This window comes from Podarcis vaucheri, assembly GCF_965113315.1.
Source record: "Podarcis vaucheri genome assembly, chromosome: 3".
In the NCBI taxonomy this organism is placed as follows: Eukaryota; Metazoa; Chordata; class Lepidosauria; order Squamata; family Lacertidae; genus Podarcis; species Podarcis vaucheri.
Window position 1 is genome coordinate 52,559,577 of NC_138761.1, and position 17,125 is coordinate 52,576,701.

The 17,125-nt window shown below is 42.1% G+C and overlaps 1 protein-coding gene across 6 annotated transcripts in view; it reads left to right on the forward strand.

The window, feature by feature from the left end:
- Nucleotides 1–17,125, forward strand: part of RPS6KA2 (ribosomal protein S6 kinase A2) — a 171,676-nt gene that overhangs the window by 126,884 nt on the left and 27,667 nt on the right. For all 6 annotated transcript variants that reach the window (XR_014218043.1, XM_082216715.1, XM_082216717.1 and 3 more), the window contains 7 exons: nt 2,604–2,684; nt 3,445–3,524; nt 7,957–8,063; nt 10,116–10,153; nt 10,959–11,101; nt 14,863–14,933; nt 15,678–15,766. Coding sequence is in view for 5 of the 6 variants with exons in the window: in XM_082216715.1 (XP_082072841.1) it covers nt 2,604–2,684; nt 3,445–3,524; nt 7,957–8,063; nt 10,116–10,153; nt 10,959–11,101; nt 14,863–14,933; nt 15,678–15,766 (609 nt within the window). In the remaining variant the exon portion in view is untranslated. The remainder of the gene's footprint in view (nt 1–2,603; nt 2,685–3,444; nt 3,525–7,956; nt 8,064–10,115; nt 10,154–10,958; nt 11,102–14,862; nt 14,934–15,677; nt 15,767–17,125) is intronic.

Genomic DNA, 17,125 nt, shown 5'->3' on the forward strand with positions numbered 1-17,125 from the left:
GCCAATAGATGTGAGATGGGCGCACAAACCCCAGAGTCTGTCAAGACTGGCCCGTTCGGGCAGGGGTACCTTTACCTTTACCTTTAAAGGACCCCTGACAGTTAAGTCCAGTCGTGAAGGACTCGGGGGTTGTGGCGCTCATCTCGCTTTACTGGCCAAGGGACCCGACTTTTATCTGCAGACAGTTTTTCCGAGTCATGTGGCCAGCATGACTAAGCCGCTTCTGGTAAAACCAGAGCAGCACATGGAAATGCCGTTTACCTTCCTGCCAGAGCGGTACCTATTTATCTACTTGCACTTTGACGTGCTTTCAAACTGCTACGTTGGCAGGAGCTGGGACTGAGCAACGGGAGCTCACCTCATCGCAGCGATTCAAACCGCCAGCCTTCCGATCGGCAAGCCCTAGGTTCAGTGGTTTATATCACAGTGCCACCCGCGTCCCATCTAATTAGAATCTTGCAAATTCATCTGAAATGTGGTTAAGACATTCCTGCTATACATATTCTGCGTCATTTCTTAAAATTAGTTTGAACCCAATAGACATTCCCTTATTAGATTTCTCTCATGGGCTCTGCTCACTTGATCCATCACAGTCATGACTGTTAGCCCAAGAAATTAAGACTCGTCTCCTCTGCCCTAGCCTCTGACTTTTCTTCTTACTCACTGTGTTTTTATCAAAACTGCATCCAGGAGGTGGTTTTCCGTGAGTCATCCTTACTAGTAACATTAGGTCTGGACAAATATTTGAATACACTTAGGACTGATCTGTGGTTAATACCTGCTGCTATGATTATATATTGTTCCCCAAGTTGTGAGCAGTTTCAGAAACCATGCTATAACTTTTGGTAAAAGCATAGAAGGTTTGAGAGTGTCTTTGTAAGATTTGCTTTATATACAAATATACAACAAGCAGGACATAATGGGAGCAAGCCGTTTACTCAGGCTAATCTGCAGTCCTGGATCCATTTACCTAGAAATAAGCCTCAGTGGACTCAGTGGGGTTTATTTCTGAATTTGTGCAGCCCTCAAAAGTACAACAAAGTTCTAACTAGTAATTCTCAGCTTGCTCGCTCTCTAGCTGTATTTAAAATGTCTTTTCATTGCCTGTGTCTCTTCTCAGCCAGTCTCAAAGCTCTGATGGGCATCTTATTCCAAAATCTAAAGAGTGCTTTCCAGGTATTAGGAGACTGCTGTCACTAGCTTCCATTAGCTTTCACTAGTAAAAAAAAAACCACCCTAGACTATTAACAAATAATCAGCCTAACAAACAGATAGTTTTCATGGCAGGCCCGGATGCAGTGAAGCTGTGAGTGGGGGGGGGGGGGCAGGTGGCAAATAACATAGAGCCATGTGTTGGACTGAAATTAGGCCACAACTTTATTGACAGCAGAAGAATAGGTTTGGCATAGGCAATGGGCAGAGATTCCTTAATCACCCAATCCACTTGCTGGGTGATCTGCTGTTAGCCAACCAATGTGGGTTCGCCAGTGTTGGGGTCCTCTACAGTATGAACCTCTTCTAGTAGACCCCATTCAGCCAATGGTAGGGGGTGCTATGGCTCCAAAACGGGGTTCTGGACAGAAAACACCACACTGTAGAATCCCTTAAGGGGATCCATCTATAGACTTGGGCTGGATGTCCCTTTCTTGTCCTTTGTTCCTCAGCATCTAGCCCAGTGCCTCTCCTGCCATCTTCAGTTGTGATGATTGCTATGAGGCAAGTGAAAATCCATGGGACCAAAGCCAGTCCGCCTGTGGACAGAATTCCTCCTCAACCCTGAAACCAGCAACCAACGTCTGCCCATAGCAATGTCATTGGACAGCAAATTCATTCCTGCAAAGCAGCATGAAGTGCAGTAAAAAGGGAAGTGTGGGTGGGTGGGGAAGTCTGGCATGACTGAGATGAGGAGAGCAGGTATGGTCTGCCTTTTATAACCCAGGGGCAGACTTGTCTTCTGTCCAGTCCATTTCCAAGGCCCCACCCTTGGGAGCCCTGGGAGCCCATCATGGCAGCTGATTGGCTTCCCAAAGTCCCATTGTCCCTGTCCTCCAGCCAGCTGGAAGCGTACAGAGCTGCTTCTAACCATGCAAGAGACCTCTGATGTTCCCCCGCTGTGCCGTGCTGGGCTGCAAATGGTGCTGCCTGATAAGTTGGGGAATTGGGAATTATTCTACTGCCACTGCCATTCTAGGTGTGTAAACTCAAGCTGTAAACTCCCTGTTTATCAAGAAAGGCAAGTATCTATGGCCTGTCATACAAAAGAAGAGTTATGCACCTGCAGGATAGAATTGTATGCACATAAAAAGCTCTTCTTCCCATTTGCACTGGAGCAGCTCACACTGCTCCGTTTTCCTAAGTGACTTGGCTCTTCAGCAGAGGGAACCTGCTACCAACAATGGCAGCAAACGGCTCCAGCTGTATGTGCAGCACATGCCTGCCTTTGATTCCTTGCCTGCGTGCTCCGTTGAGGGGATAGCAACACGCATACAAAACTAAAACGAGCTATTCGTGATTATGCTGCAGCACAGCAGCCGATCTAACCGTACAACGTGAGTCTCTTGAACTGTGGGGTATCCTGATGTTTTATTGTTCTCTCTTTACAGTCCGAGATCGTGTCCGATCAAAAATGGAAAGAGACATTTTGGCAGAAGTGAATCATCCTTTCATTGTAAAACTTCATTATGGTAAGATTTCTCTATAAATCAATTCCTAATCGCCTTGGGATATTTTCCACTGGATCCCTTGCTATTCAAATTCATTATCTATGTGTGGTTTTTGATTGCCTACTTATATAGATCATGTTTATCCAGTCAAGGGTACGCAGTACTAGAACCCTTTCCCCCCAAATGTTAAAAGTGTGGCTGTTACTGTAACAACATGGTGAATACCTTATTTATTTTAAGAGCACTTTATTTTTATGTTACCAGCGTACCTGGTCTATTCTACAGGAGGTTCAGAGCGGTATTTTAACCTCCCAACAGCATTGTGGATTGCATGAGAGATAGTGGGTTACACTAATCTACCCAGAGACTTGAATGATGGAATGAGCATTAAGTTGCCACCTGCAATATTCTGTCCCCATCAATAGAAGGTGATGGTGATGCTTTTCTGTCTCTTTTCCATCATAGATATCAAGGGAGCGCAGGCAGAGTTACTAGGTAGTCTCCCATCTTGGCGCTGACCAAAGCCAGATGTGTTTAGCTTCAGCAAAGTTGCTGCATCAAGTGCCTTCCAGCCATGCCCTGACTGAAAGGCCATTATCTGTGATAATAGACTTTCATAGCTGCTGTTATGCAAAAAGTGGAAGTAGCACCCAATGGCACTATGGTCCCTGCCAAAACAAAACATACCTATTATCCCCTTCCCATAAAACTCCTTCATGCTTTCACTGAACGTGTACAGGTCCAACATATCTGAATATCCTACTGTCTTTTTCTACTGTAGCATTTCAAACAGAAGGAAAGCTATATCTTATACTAGATTTCCTACGAGGTGGGGACCTTTTCACCAGACTTTCCAAAGAGGTGAGTCCAATAGATTAATGTTTTTTTGTTTGAAAAACAAACCAAAGTAATTCTATACTGGTAGCTGTGTCTCTTAGCAAATTCCATCCTTCTAGTTTCTCATATATTTAGTTATTTTTATTTTCATTACATTTATATTCCACCTTTCCATTAAGGAGCTCAAAGTGGTGGATATGGTTCTCCCCATTACCATTTTATCCTCACAACAACCCTGCAATCCTCTTATCCTGAATACATCCAACACATAGCATCATGGCACTTTATAGCATTTATCTTTAGGGTTCATTTTTATTTGCACTGGATCAATCTGCCCATGCTGTAATCTGCCCATATACTTGAGGATAAGGCAAGGTCACAACAAAGCTCAGCAAATGCTTTGTTGCTGAACCACACCCTGAAACATCAAGAGTGCATCTTCCCATTTACATCATTCTTGGAGCCAAAGCACAGCAGTTTGTTGGGAAGACCTGCCATGCCCATCAGCCAAGGGGGCCAACGGCTATCAAAGCACCATCTGCAAAGCAATGGAGCAGCTGGAGAGAGGTGCAATGCCTCCTGCTAAACACTTGCTGGCAGCAGAAATGCAGCGCTGTTGATCATCGCAGAGCACTGGCCATCCTTCAGTCACAGCCATTTATTCGTTCTAGCACTCAAACACATTTTATACTTCAGACACACCTTGGCATCTGCCACAAAGGAAAATTGTGCTTGTTCCTCCCCATCCCTCTAAAATGTGAATATTCAAACTTATAGATGATGAATATTCAATCAATAGATGATGCTACCAGTTTTTTTAGCCTTGGTACTGACTGTTGGCAGGAAACCTTTTATTTTGGCAGGAAAACATTAATTGCTCAACTGGGCAGAACAGGGGACTATTCCGTTTTTTAAAAACTGGTTTTCTTAGTGCAAAATATTTATATATTTTAAATAGCATTTTCTGTTCCAGTCTTAATTAATTTCTCTCTTTGGGCAATATCCAACCAAGCCATACCCAGAGTAGAGCCATTGAAATCAATGGACTTGTGTTATTTATTTATGCCCTTTGTTTTCAGAGGGTCTTCCTCAGACTATGATGAAGGATGGTGATCATCCTTTCTGTCTCTGCCAATACACAAGTCTGTCTTCCTGTTGCTCCTTCCTTTCTTTGCTGCTGCCTCTTCATTCTTTATTCCTCTTCCAGGGCTGATGGACGTGTTGCTCATTGTCTGGCTGGAAACCCTGTCCCTGTGTAGGTGATCCATGCAGTGGGAACATAGGGAGCTGCCTTGTATGGAGTTAGGCAATTGGCTCTCATAGCTCTGTCATTGCCCACACTGGCAGCCAGTGGCTGTCCAGGGTTTCAGACTGGGAGTCTTCCCCAGCGCTACCCAGAGATGCCAAGGATTGAACCTGGGCCATTGTGCATATAGTGCAGGTGCTCTGTGACTCAGCTACGGTCCCTTTTCCCAGTAGCATCTCAGTGCCTGCATACCAAAAGCTAATCTTGTGCTAAGCTAAGTCATCGCCCGCATGCATTTTCAGCAATAAGCATAGGTGTGAAGTAACATGTTAAGTCCTCCCCTATTGAATGCTGCTTGAGTAAGGGAAGTCAACTCTTCCATGATGACCTGAGTGCACCAAGGCAAAGTGAATGGGAGTACATCAGGCTGACACCATGCGCCACTTTAAAAAAAAATACAGTATTCTTTTTCTAACCTGCTCATGCAGCTTTTTGGAGTCTGCTGTCTGGGTGAGCCGTAATGACTACTCAATTCTAAATCCTGCCTGAAGATCTGTGCCAGCCACAAGAGTCATTGCCTTGAAGCGGATGGCCTTTTAAAGTCACTTCCAGGGAGCAATTCCTTTGACCGTGGGTGAACTGCCTGTCCGTCCTCTTCCTGTGGCTTTCGATATGCTCTGCAAGCAAGGTCATGGAAGTGTAACACACAGCCATCCTGCCATTATCCCCAGAACACAGAAATGAAGTCTTTGTCTTTCTATAAAGAATCAATGTTAGCGCTATTGGGAAATGTGCGGTTAAGCATTATTTCCCTCCCTCCTCTTTCTTTTTTTAAAGCAGGGGCCTACCGGTTGCTCCTTACAAGGATTTAGCCATTGTCCCTTTAGTAATAAGAAAAACCTTAGTTTGTATTTAGTAATAAGTAATTTAGTAATAATAAAAACCTCCCAACATATTAGTTGGGATAAGGAGGATTAATTATAATACTGGGAAGTAGAACTTTACATACGTTGTGGAAACACTGAAATAATGTTGCTGTTGGTTATTGTTGTTTTTTAAAAAAGAATGTAGTTATGGAGAAAAGCACATTTTCATTTTAAAAATGTAAATGTGGCCTTTTCACTATGGCTCATTTTAGGTTAGCCAAAAGAGCAATTTCAAGAAGACTGATTTAATTCATATTTGATAGATTTGTCGTATAAAAAACCCGAAAAAAACTTGAGAGAGATTAGCAAATAATCAGCCCAGTTCATATGTAATACTAGTCCATGGTTATAGTTTGTGCTTACCTGGAGCAAGACAAACTATCAGCTTGGTTTTGGATGTCATGCTAAGTTAAACCATTACTTTACTCACAGCAACAGAAAGAAGAACAAAGTGGTCACCATCTCTTCTATTGTTGTTGTTGTTTAGTCGTTTAGTCGTGTCCGACTCTTCGTGACCCCATGGACCAGAGCACGCCAGGCACTTCTGTCCTCCACTGCCTCCCGCAGTTTGATCAAACTCATGCTAGTAGCTTCAAGAACACCATCCAACCATCTCATTCTCTGTCGTCCCCTTCTCCTTGTGCCCTCCATCTTTCCCAACATCAGGGTCTTTTCCAGGGAGTCTTCTCTTCTCATGAGGTGGCCAAAGTATTGGAGCCTCAGCTTCACAATCTGTCCTTCCAGTGAGCACTCTGGGCTGATTTCCTTCAGAATGGAGAGGTTTGATCTTCTTGCAGTCCATGGGACTCTCAAGAGTCTCCTCCAGCGCCATAATTCAAAAGCATCAATTCTTCGGCGATCAGCCTTCTTTATGGTCCAGCTCTCACTTCCATACATCACTACTGGGAAAACCATGGCTTTTACTATACGGACCTTTGTTGGCAAGGTGATGTCTCTGCTTTTTAAGATGTTGTCTAGGTTTGCCATCGCCTTTCTCCCAAGGAGCAGGCGTCTTTTAATTTCGTGACTGCTGTCACCATCTGCACTGATCATGGAGCCCAAGAAAGTAAAATCTCTCACTGCCTCCATTTCTTCCCCATCTATTTGCCAGGAGGTGATGGGCCCAGTGGCCATGATCTTCGTTTTTTTGATGTTGAGCTTCAGACCATATTTTGCGCTCTCCTCTTTCACCCTCATTAAAAGGTTCTTTAATTCCTCTTCACTTTCTGCCATCAAGGTTGTGTCATCTGCATATCTGAGGTTGTTGATATTTCTTCTGGCAATCTTAATTCCGGCTTGGGATTCATCCAGCCCAGCCTTTCGCTTGATGAATTCTGCATATAAGTTAAATAAGCAGGGAGACAATATACAGCCTTGCCGTACTCCTTTCCCAATTTGGAACCAATCAGTTGTTCCATATCTAGTTCTAACTGTAGCTTCTTGTCCCACATAGAGATTTCGCAGGAGACAGATGAGGTGATGAGGCACTCCCATTTCTTTAAGAACTAGCCATAGTTTGCTGTGGTCAACACAGTCAAAGGCTTTTGCATAGTCAATGAAGCAGAAGTAGATGTCTTTCTGGAACTCTCTGGCTTTCTCCATAATCCAGCGCATGTTTGCAATTTGGTCTCTGGTTCCTCTGCCTCTTCTAAATCCAGCTTGCACTTCTGGGAGTTCTCGGTCCACATACTGCTTGAGCCTTCCTTGTAGAATTTTAAGCATAACCTTGCTAGCATGTGAAATGAGTGAAATTCTATAGGAACCTACATATTTGTACTAATTGCAAACCAGATCAGTGTTTTGGGGGCGGTCATAAAATTTGATTCATTTTATAGGATACCTACAGACTCCAAAATGACCATCTGTAAGTGGGAAATAACATCACCTATTCTGATTTTGTTTCTAGGGTTATTCAGCTCTCACATGTTAGCGATAAACTTATTTTGTAAAATTTTGGTTGCAATCATGTCTACACTCATGATTTCTGGGTAGACATGGATTTATGATGGACTGGAACTTTTGGATGTGAGGAACAGGACAGTATCCCAAATTTGATATAAATATAAATGTCCAAAATCCAATATTTGAATTGATTTCGGTAAATCAAAATGGATTTAGCAGAATCCAGTTTTTGGCTTTTGAATTGTTAGCCTGTTTTCCATTTGGCTTAGAATCAGTTGATTTTGTTGGACCAATATATTGTCATAGTATCCTAGCAAAAGTATCGATATAAATAAATCCACTTGTGCATTAAAAAAATACTGCTTTTTCTGCTTCTCTCTAGGTTATGTTTACAGAAGAAGATGTTAAGTTCTACTTAGCTGAGCTGGCCTTGGCTTTAGATCATCTCCATGGTCTTGGTATTATTTACAGGGATTTGAAACCAGAAAAGTAAGTTGGGGCAGAAATGCATGTGGGGAGATTTTTAAATGGGGTTACTCTGTTTGGATCACAAAATGCCTGTGAGACCCTGCATCAATTTCCTCATGAAATGTATGTCTCTTGGAGTGATATTCTCATATATCTGAATAGCTTAGAGAACATCCTGAAAGTTCAGAGGATAAGAAACTGTGTCTATAGTGGGGAGTGAGAATAGGGTGAGTGGGTAAGAAAGCCAACTTGCTCAACTGGGGTGAAAACAGGACACAACTGTATTGAATAACCAACTTCAAATGGCAAATCAGTTAGCATTTAAGGTGCCTCAAAACTCTGCTGTTGTTGCAGCAACAGTAGACTAATGTGGTTGCTCCTCTGGAAATTATTACACATTCAAATAGTTTGACATTAGTGGGCAAGGGCGATTAAACGAGGCGCAGAAGAACCATGTATTCCATCTTGAGCTCCTTGGAGGAAATGGTACCCCAAACTCAGTTGCTGACCCCCTTGCTTTTGCCAGGGCCATACCAGCCAATTTTCCATTGGGTTAATAACACCCCCAGGGACTACATTCCTCTCTCCTTCCAGGAAAACTTAGTGGGGGCATACAAGGCAGAGAAACAAATAGCAATTCAGATTCAGTTTCTCCCTTGCTTATGGAAGATATGCTCTCTCTCTCTCTCTTCCGTGTTAGATACAGATAAGGGAATTTTAGAACAGCATTGTTGTCTTAAATGAAGATTTGTTGAGCAGCAAGGATTGTATACTCTTTTTGTGGTGTACAACTCTTATGCGCACGGCTTTGTCAGAAGAAGCAAGCTTTGTCAGAAAGGCAATAGAGAGATAGTAGTTGAATAATAGTAGTGACAACTGTCAGTATTCATTATTCATTTATTCTCCGCAACAGTCTGTTCCCAGCCCACAAATGTTCTACCGAGTATCACTTCCTTTCAAATTACATTTCACTGCAAAATACAACAATGTGGGAGTGAGAGTTATTGTTGCAGTTTTCAAAAGATTTTATTTTTTAAAAAAAAATGATAGGGGGAATCAAACACAGTCCTTTTTTTACCCTTGCCCAAATGGATGAATAGAAAGGAATGTGAAGAATAAGCTCATTGGATGGGGTGGGAAAGAAGCAAATGGCAAACTACTTGTTGCATTTTCCCTTTACCTTGTAATCCTGGGGCCCATCCATTAGATCAGGAGTGGGGAACCTCCAGGCCCTTGGGAATCTTCTCCAGGCACACTTCTCACCAGCCCTCTCCACATCCTCATCGACTGCTTTTGCCTGGCTAGCATGGAAAATAGCAGAAAAAATTACAGTGCCCCACAGAAATCACAGACTATGTGTGCAGACCCATCATTCTGAGCCAGGGATTTTTCAGTGGTGGCTCCAAAAGTGTGGGATATAATTCCATATGATATTAAGCAGTCCCCATTCCTGGATATTTTCAAGCAGACCTTTAAAACCATATTTTTGATGTTGAATTGATAGTTTAATAAGATGGTATTGTTTTACTGAGATGTTTCCAAAGGTTCTCTATTGTATTTATTACTGAATTTTATGTGAACAACCTCACAGAATGTTTGAATAACTTGATTGGAACCTTAAACTCCCATTTTTAATAATAATAATAATAATAATAATAATAATAATAATAATAATAATAATAATGGGGCAGGACATTCACATGCAAGTTTATGGATCACTGAAGGAAAATTATCAACATAATAAATTACACAATGGGATGGTACACTATATACTTTGTCTGTCTTACGGGCACAACTATGAGATAGTGTAATGTTATTTCCACTTTAGAGATGCAGACCTGAGGCTGAGACACGGTGGCTAGTTCAGGATCCAAGCCTGGTCCTCTTCCATTGATCTGCATTTGTTCATGCGGAGACTTTTACAATACACAAATATAAGAGGCAGTTTTAATGGATGCCTGTGGTTTTCTTCACACTGAATTGCTTCAGGTTCTATGCACTAATTATGCATCTTCTGACTTTATTTAATATGTTTTCCATTTGTCCTAAACTTTTCTATGCATCATCTTCCAGCATACTTCTAGATGAAGAAGGACACATTAAGATTACAGGTGTGTAGCATCCCCCACACCCCATGTAGCAGCTCCATCTTATTGCATTCTACCTGTCATTTCCTCCTGGTGATGAATAGACACTGAGATACATGCTTGAACTTTCACTGGCTTCCTGATCTCTTTTGGCACGATTTAAGGTTTAGATTTAAAGCCTAATTAAATCCCATCTCCTTTGTAATCCATTGCAATGAAAATTAATAGATGCCGTTCTAATGGCCTTGTTTTCTGATGTTTTAATCTATGTTTTAAGTTTAGCACGTTGTTGTTTTACTTCTTCTTGGTAAGCTGCTTTGAGAAACTGAAATTAAATAAACAATCTCTCAGATGCAGCAAAGCTGCCCCCTAAATAATAGCAATTTTGCATCAGGTTCAGAAAACGGATAGGATTTGGGGGGTGCTCCTCAGTTGTGGAACTCCTTCCCATTGCAGATTTACTAAAATTCACTCCTTGCCACTGCAGACCACTTACATTGCAAGGCTATTCCAAGCCCACTTTAACTTGATGGCAGCATCTGCTAACGCTGAACCTCCAGGGCCACCAACTGAGCGCAACACTCAAAACTTAGAAGAAGTTTATAAAGTTTATATTTCAGCTTCTAAGATTTACATGTGGCTTCTGGTTTTAAATTCTCTTCCCTTTGTTCATTTCTTGGTTCTTCTAGAAAAGAGACTAATAATTTTTACTAAAATAAACTAGAGCTGGATCGGGTTCTGTGTCTTGACTGGTGTATTTAAAGTGGCTGCAAGTGTCTTTATATCACATACTCAATTTCTCTCTTTTTTTAAATCTGACTTTATTTAGATTTTGGCCTGAGCAAGGAAGCCATCGATCATGACAAGAGAGCATATTCATTCTGCGGGACAATAGAGTACATGGCCCCAGAGGTGGTCAACCGGCGAGGCCACACTCAAAGCGCAGACTGGTGGTCCTTCGGTGTCCTAATGGTAATGAGACAATCCTTATTTTGGGATTGACTGCTTTAGCCTGGTCCCCTTTGGCAGTGGCTGTGCTATTTCCTATCAAACCATTATTAAGCTACTTCTAAGAAGCACATTTATGAGTTTGAGCTTCTTCACCATCCCCATGATATCAGCATTGGGAAACGAAATCATCTCAGGCACTTATCATTGCTATGAAGCAGTTTTATTCTGAGTATTTTAGCTTCTTTCGCCGAGAGTCTGCCGTTTTCCCCATTGCATCCACCTCAACTGAGGCTGTCCACACTTCTTTGTACTTCTTTATATATTATCCAATCCCAAGGGAAGGGAAGTAGTTGAGTTTTTGCTGCAGCTTCTATTCATTAGAGAAGCACAGCCTCATAATCCATAACATGCTGTTGCTAGGAAACTGGAGAGCCTTAGTATACTGCCAGATGAATTAGTGCAAAAAGAGAGGTCAAGAAAGAGAGAAATTAAGTAACCCTTCCTTGGTCTCCTCAGGATTATGAAGTGGCTGTTCACTTACTCTGAAATTAGAACTTCATATTGAAGGAACTGGAGGCAAAAGATTCCTGCATTGCAGGGGGTTGGCCAGATGACCCTTGTGCTCCCCTCCAACTGTACAATTCTATTATTCTTTGTCTGTGTGGGGAGTAAAATGGGGCTTCTCAGTCTCCTACAAGATATACAGACACCAACAGGGCCTGCCCAAGGCATTTTGTTACCTGAGGAAAAGGACAAGATGGTGTCTCCCACCACCATTCCACAAAAGAAGCTAACCAGACTGGCAACTGAACTTCAACAGTGGCAATGTTGATGGGAAGCAGGCTAGCTTGGAGGGCACAGGGCTGGCTGTATGCCACACACAACTTTGTCCTCCTCTAACAGAGGGGAACGCCCAAAAAGAATGGCAGGGCGTGGTGGCAGCAAACACAGGCACTCCACCGTCATCTGCTTGAGGCAGCTGCCTAACTCTGCCTAATGGTAGGGCTGGCCCTGGACAACAAGGAGAAGTTAAGACACAGAGCTGATGAAGAGTGATTTGGTGTCAGCTGAAACCCCCAGAATATGCTCACATCTATATTTGAATTCTGTTCTGTCTGCGGTGATTACAGGAGACAGCCTCTATATATGCAGTCAGCAGAATGAAGGTCTGTTTTAGGACACATATCATTTCACAGGTTTATTTAACCCAGAATAATAACATTTCCCAAAATCCAGTATTCACCATCAAACACCAGTTACAGGGCCAATTCACACAGTTATTTTCCCCTGCTTCCTTTTTCTAAAGAAGATGAATGTGTCATAATGAGGCAACAAAGCAAAATTTTTGTGACAATGGGAGTCCAGCTGATGCTCTCTGTACAGCCTTACGTTTCTTCTCTCTTATCTGCAAGTCACAAAATAACTTTCTGAAAGGGTAGTGTGCACTAACCTCTCACCTGCAGGTTGCTGCTGTGTGTCTTATGTGCACAGGTCTTCCTATTGTATTTTGTTTCCTAGCAGGAACTTCATTCACCTTCCTTCCTTCTCTGTGAATCCCAGTGGATCTTTTAGTCATTCCTGCGCCCTCAGCCTCAAAGAACAGAGTAAAGTGACCTTAAAAAGTATCAGTCAGTATTTTTGTGCCAAAGTGACCTTAGAAAGTGTCAGACAGTACCTTGCAGCAAGCTGAGTAAACTACAGCCATCAATTTTAAATTATCTGGACACAGGAGGAAAGTACTAAAAAGAAAACAAAATTTGTAATATGATTATTTTTTAATAGAGTGTACTCCCCACTGAAAGAGGGTATTGTGTGCAATATTTGATACTTTTTAGTGATGTTAAATAGAAATAATGTATATGCCAACTCTGCCCCCACCCTCAATATCTAACTTTCCTTGATGTTCATACATATAAGGTACAATTAAGGTACAGATTCTTCTGTAGTCTCCTCTCAAAATTGTAATGGCTAGTCTGTTATAATTTGTGCTGCAACAAAACGTTGCAGTGTAGAATTCTTCTGGTCAGGGTTGCAGCTAGCTAGCCAGCCATACTCTTTTCCAGCACACTCCATTCCATTCTCCTTACTTTACCCACTTGCCTGCTGTGTTTTCTATCCCACCCCTGCAACTGTCAGCATTCTGTGGTCAGTTGGCATTCTCAATTCTCATTGGAGTGGGGGTTCATTTGAAGGGGGATCTCCCTTTTTCCGAAAGAATGTTTCTACTCCTGCAAACCTTTCCTCTTGTGCACTGCATATTTGTGATCCACAGCATTAAGCTCAAATGGATGTCATAGTCCTATTTTTTTCTTTTCAAGATGTCTTCTATGCACATATGATGCAGGGGGAGCTTTTAGTTTTATTTGCATCAGTAGCTTTTGCTAGAACAGCTAGAACAGTTTTTCTTTACACTAACAGCAAAAAATTATTATACAGTATAGACCGTTGGATCTTGTGTGCTTAATGGAAACTCCAGCTTCAGCATTGTGTAGACATGTTCTGACATTTTATTTTAAAATGGTTATAATTTTCAAACATTCATTAAAAAGATGGTTTTCTATCTATCGGCCTACACTGTCAGGTGACTATCACACTTTGCTGGTAAAAATTTCCACATTGTGGTGAAAGATGGAGCTGCTCCTCCTTTTAAGAAGGATATTTCATTTCCTAGAATAGCTTTTGCTATATATTGTGTAGGTCAAACACCAGCTTGTCACCTTTTCTTTCTTCTCTTTGGATCTTCATCTGTTCAGAATAGTACTAAGCACTTTTGTTTCCTCTTCTGTAATCCATGGACTTTTTTTTCAAAACATGGATGTTGCTTGCTTGAAAAACTTCAAAGCCTGTATCTCTTTAAATGCAGGTTCCATATCTTGTTCTTCCCTGTGACATCCAAGCTCTGGTTAGTTCAAATCAGGGCTGTGAAAATTGTGAGCCTCCACATGTTGTTGGAGTAGAATTCCTGTTATTCCTGACCACTGACCATGCTGGCTGGGGCTGATGAGACTTGGCATCCAGCAACATCTGGAGGTTCCTCAATCCTTGCAGAAGCTTTCAGTCACCTCCTCTTGGGCATGGAACAGAGTAGAGAAGAGCACACAACTGAGTGAGCACAGGTCTTTTGCAAACTCATTTTTGTAGCAGGGAAGAATGATTTCCCATTATGTCTGAACTGGGCCATTGTCTTTTAGTATCACCAGATGCCACATTGGACTCAGGCTATTTGCTGTACTCAGTAAGTGACATTTTGAGCTAATTTTCAATAAGGGGAAAAAAATAGAATTCCTGCGGAATTTGTGTGATGCTCCTTGAATTTTGAATTTGGTACGGCTTTTTTTAAAACCATTTAATCTGTCAAAGCAAATGTAGAACAACTATTCTTTGGGGCTTATAATTCCACTTGTATTGCTTTCAGTTACCAAAATGTAAGTGAAAGATGTACTGTGAGCTATTTAAACTAGATTTAGTATCCAATTATAATTTGCCTTAATCAAAGTGGAACAGATGTTAGCATGATGCCGATCGTGCTTGGAGTGGCATCTTGTAAACTAGGGAACTAAAAGAATTTGGGGGGGGGGTGGAAGGAAGGCAAACAAAAGAGGCAAAATGATTTAGGCGTTAAGGGCTCTGACCATAGAGTTTGGACTTCCCTTGGGGGCTCTTTGAGGTAGGGTATATGACTCCAATTGCAATGATCACCAGGACCAAGAACACCACGCCACTACTTGCAATGCTTATGCACTTAGGTCTTTCTTTAGCTTTCTGCTCTCCTCCTTCTACAGTTTGAAATGTTGACAGGGTCGTTGCCATTCCAGGGGAAAGACAGAAAGGAGACCATGGCTCTCATTCTCAAGTGAGTAGTAAGCTCCAACTTGTTTGTTGACGTAAAACGTGTATTCTTTTGCTTGGAATAGACAAAGTTTGCTTGGCTGTAGAGGCGGGGGAGAATTTTGATTCAGCTTTCATTTAAAGACGAACCTACCAATTCTGAAATAATCTGTGAACCATAATCTGAACATCTGGTTCAGTACTGCCTATATGGATTGGCAGCAGTTCTCCAGGATTTCAGATCGGTCCCTCCCAGCCCTATCTGGAGATGTTGGGGAATGAACCTGGGACCTTCTGCGTGCAAAGCAGATAGCCCACCACTGTGCTGTGGTACAGCCCTTCCTATACGTGAGCTAGTTGTAGGGTAAATAAAATAAATAGCTGGGAGCTCTAGTTTACTAATCTGCAACTATATCAGACCCCAACCTGCAACATGGCATCCAAATTAAATTATTTATTGCGTATGCCCATTTTTTTCCTATTCCTGCTAGGGTGACTAGATCCAAAGGAGGGCAGAGTTCCTGCCATTTTGTATTTAAAAGGGGGAATTACACACTTCCCATAGAATTAAAGAAATGTTTAATAGAGTCAGTATTATGGAACATTCTTTATCCAATATGCCTCGAGATTACTTTGGGGAACTCTATATATTTTCCCATGCATATTTCCTCTGCACACCTGTATTTATTTCCACTGCTAAATATGTGTGTGATCTTTTTAGACATTTCTGAAAAGTCCTCCTACATTTTAAAAGTTTCTGTTCTTTCAGAGCCAAGCTAGGAATGCCACAGTTTTTGAGCACAGAAGCTCAGAGTTTGCTTCGAGCTCTTTTCAAGAGGAATCCATCCAACAGATTAGGTATGGGGATTCATTTCATTTCTGATAAATTCAGCGATAGATTACAATCAAATGTTAATCTGTAGTTTGTTTTCCTTGTCACTTAATTTTGATTTGTTCTCATGTAAATGGCATAGTTGAACAATGTGCTGGGAAGAGATGCAAGGTAATGGAGCTTTAATTAAATATGTGTTTTGGGCTTTTAATATGGATTGCACAAATTGTTGAAGAATTGGTTTAATAATGGCAATTAGTCATGATAGCTAAGTGTTGTTTACACATACCGAAACAGATGCTAGTTATTTCTTTCCTTATAGGAGTATTTCTAAACAGCCAGCTCATACAGAAACAATACAGCAGTGATGTACAATATAAGCATTAAAACATCAAAGAATAATAAAATTATAGAATACTGAACAAATGACCAATACTGAATCAAATTAATTCCACACCCACCCACTCTTCAGCCGATGTCACTTGTGATACCATCTAATGAGTCACAGAGCAGAGGTAAATCTTGAGTTGGCTGTGCATGCCTGTTCCCAGTCCAGAAGGGGAGCACATAGTCAAAGTAGCAGGATTTTCCAAGACGTTTGCATCAAAAGCCCTGATAAAACCTAGGAAAAAAATATTTTAGCAGTGCCTTGCAAGGTCCCAACTTCAGGACTTCAAAGCACCTCGAACCTTTGTGACATTCCATGATTGACAGGTGAGTGGCCCCGCCCACATCTAAAATTTGGCCCGCAAGGCTGATTTTGATAAGAATCTGGTGCATGGAAACAATTAAGTTCCCTACCCAGCTCTCATAGGGACACGGGTGGCACTGTGGGTTAAACCACAGAGCCTAGGACTTGCCGATCAGAAGGTCGGCGGTTCGAATCCCCGCAAAGGGGTGAGCTCCTGTTGCTCGGTCCCTGCTCCTGCCAACCTAGCAGTTCAAAAGTGCATCAAAGTGCAAATAGATAAATAGGTTCCGCTCCAGCGGGAAGGTAAACGGCGTTTCCGTGCGCTGCTCTGGTTTGCCAGAAGTGGCTTAGTCATTCTGGCCACATGACCCGGAAGCTGTATGCCGGCTCCCTCAGCCAATAAAACGAGATGAGCGCCGCAACCCCTGAGTCGGTCACAAATGGACCTACTGGTCAGGGGTCCCTTTACCTTTAACTTTACCTTACCCAGCTCTCACCATCTCCCAATGCCCTCTGGGCACCACAGTTCAAGAAGGACACTGACAAACTGGAACGTGTCCAGAGGAGGGCAACCAAAATGGTCAAAGGCCTGGAAACGATGCCTTATGAGGAACGGCTAAGGGAGCTGGGCATGTTTAGCCTGGAGAAGAGGAGGTTAAGGGGTGATATGATAGCCATGTTCAAATATATAAAA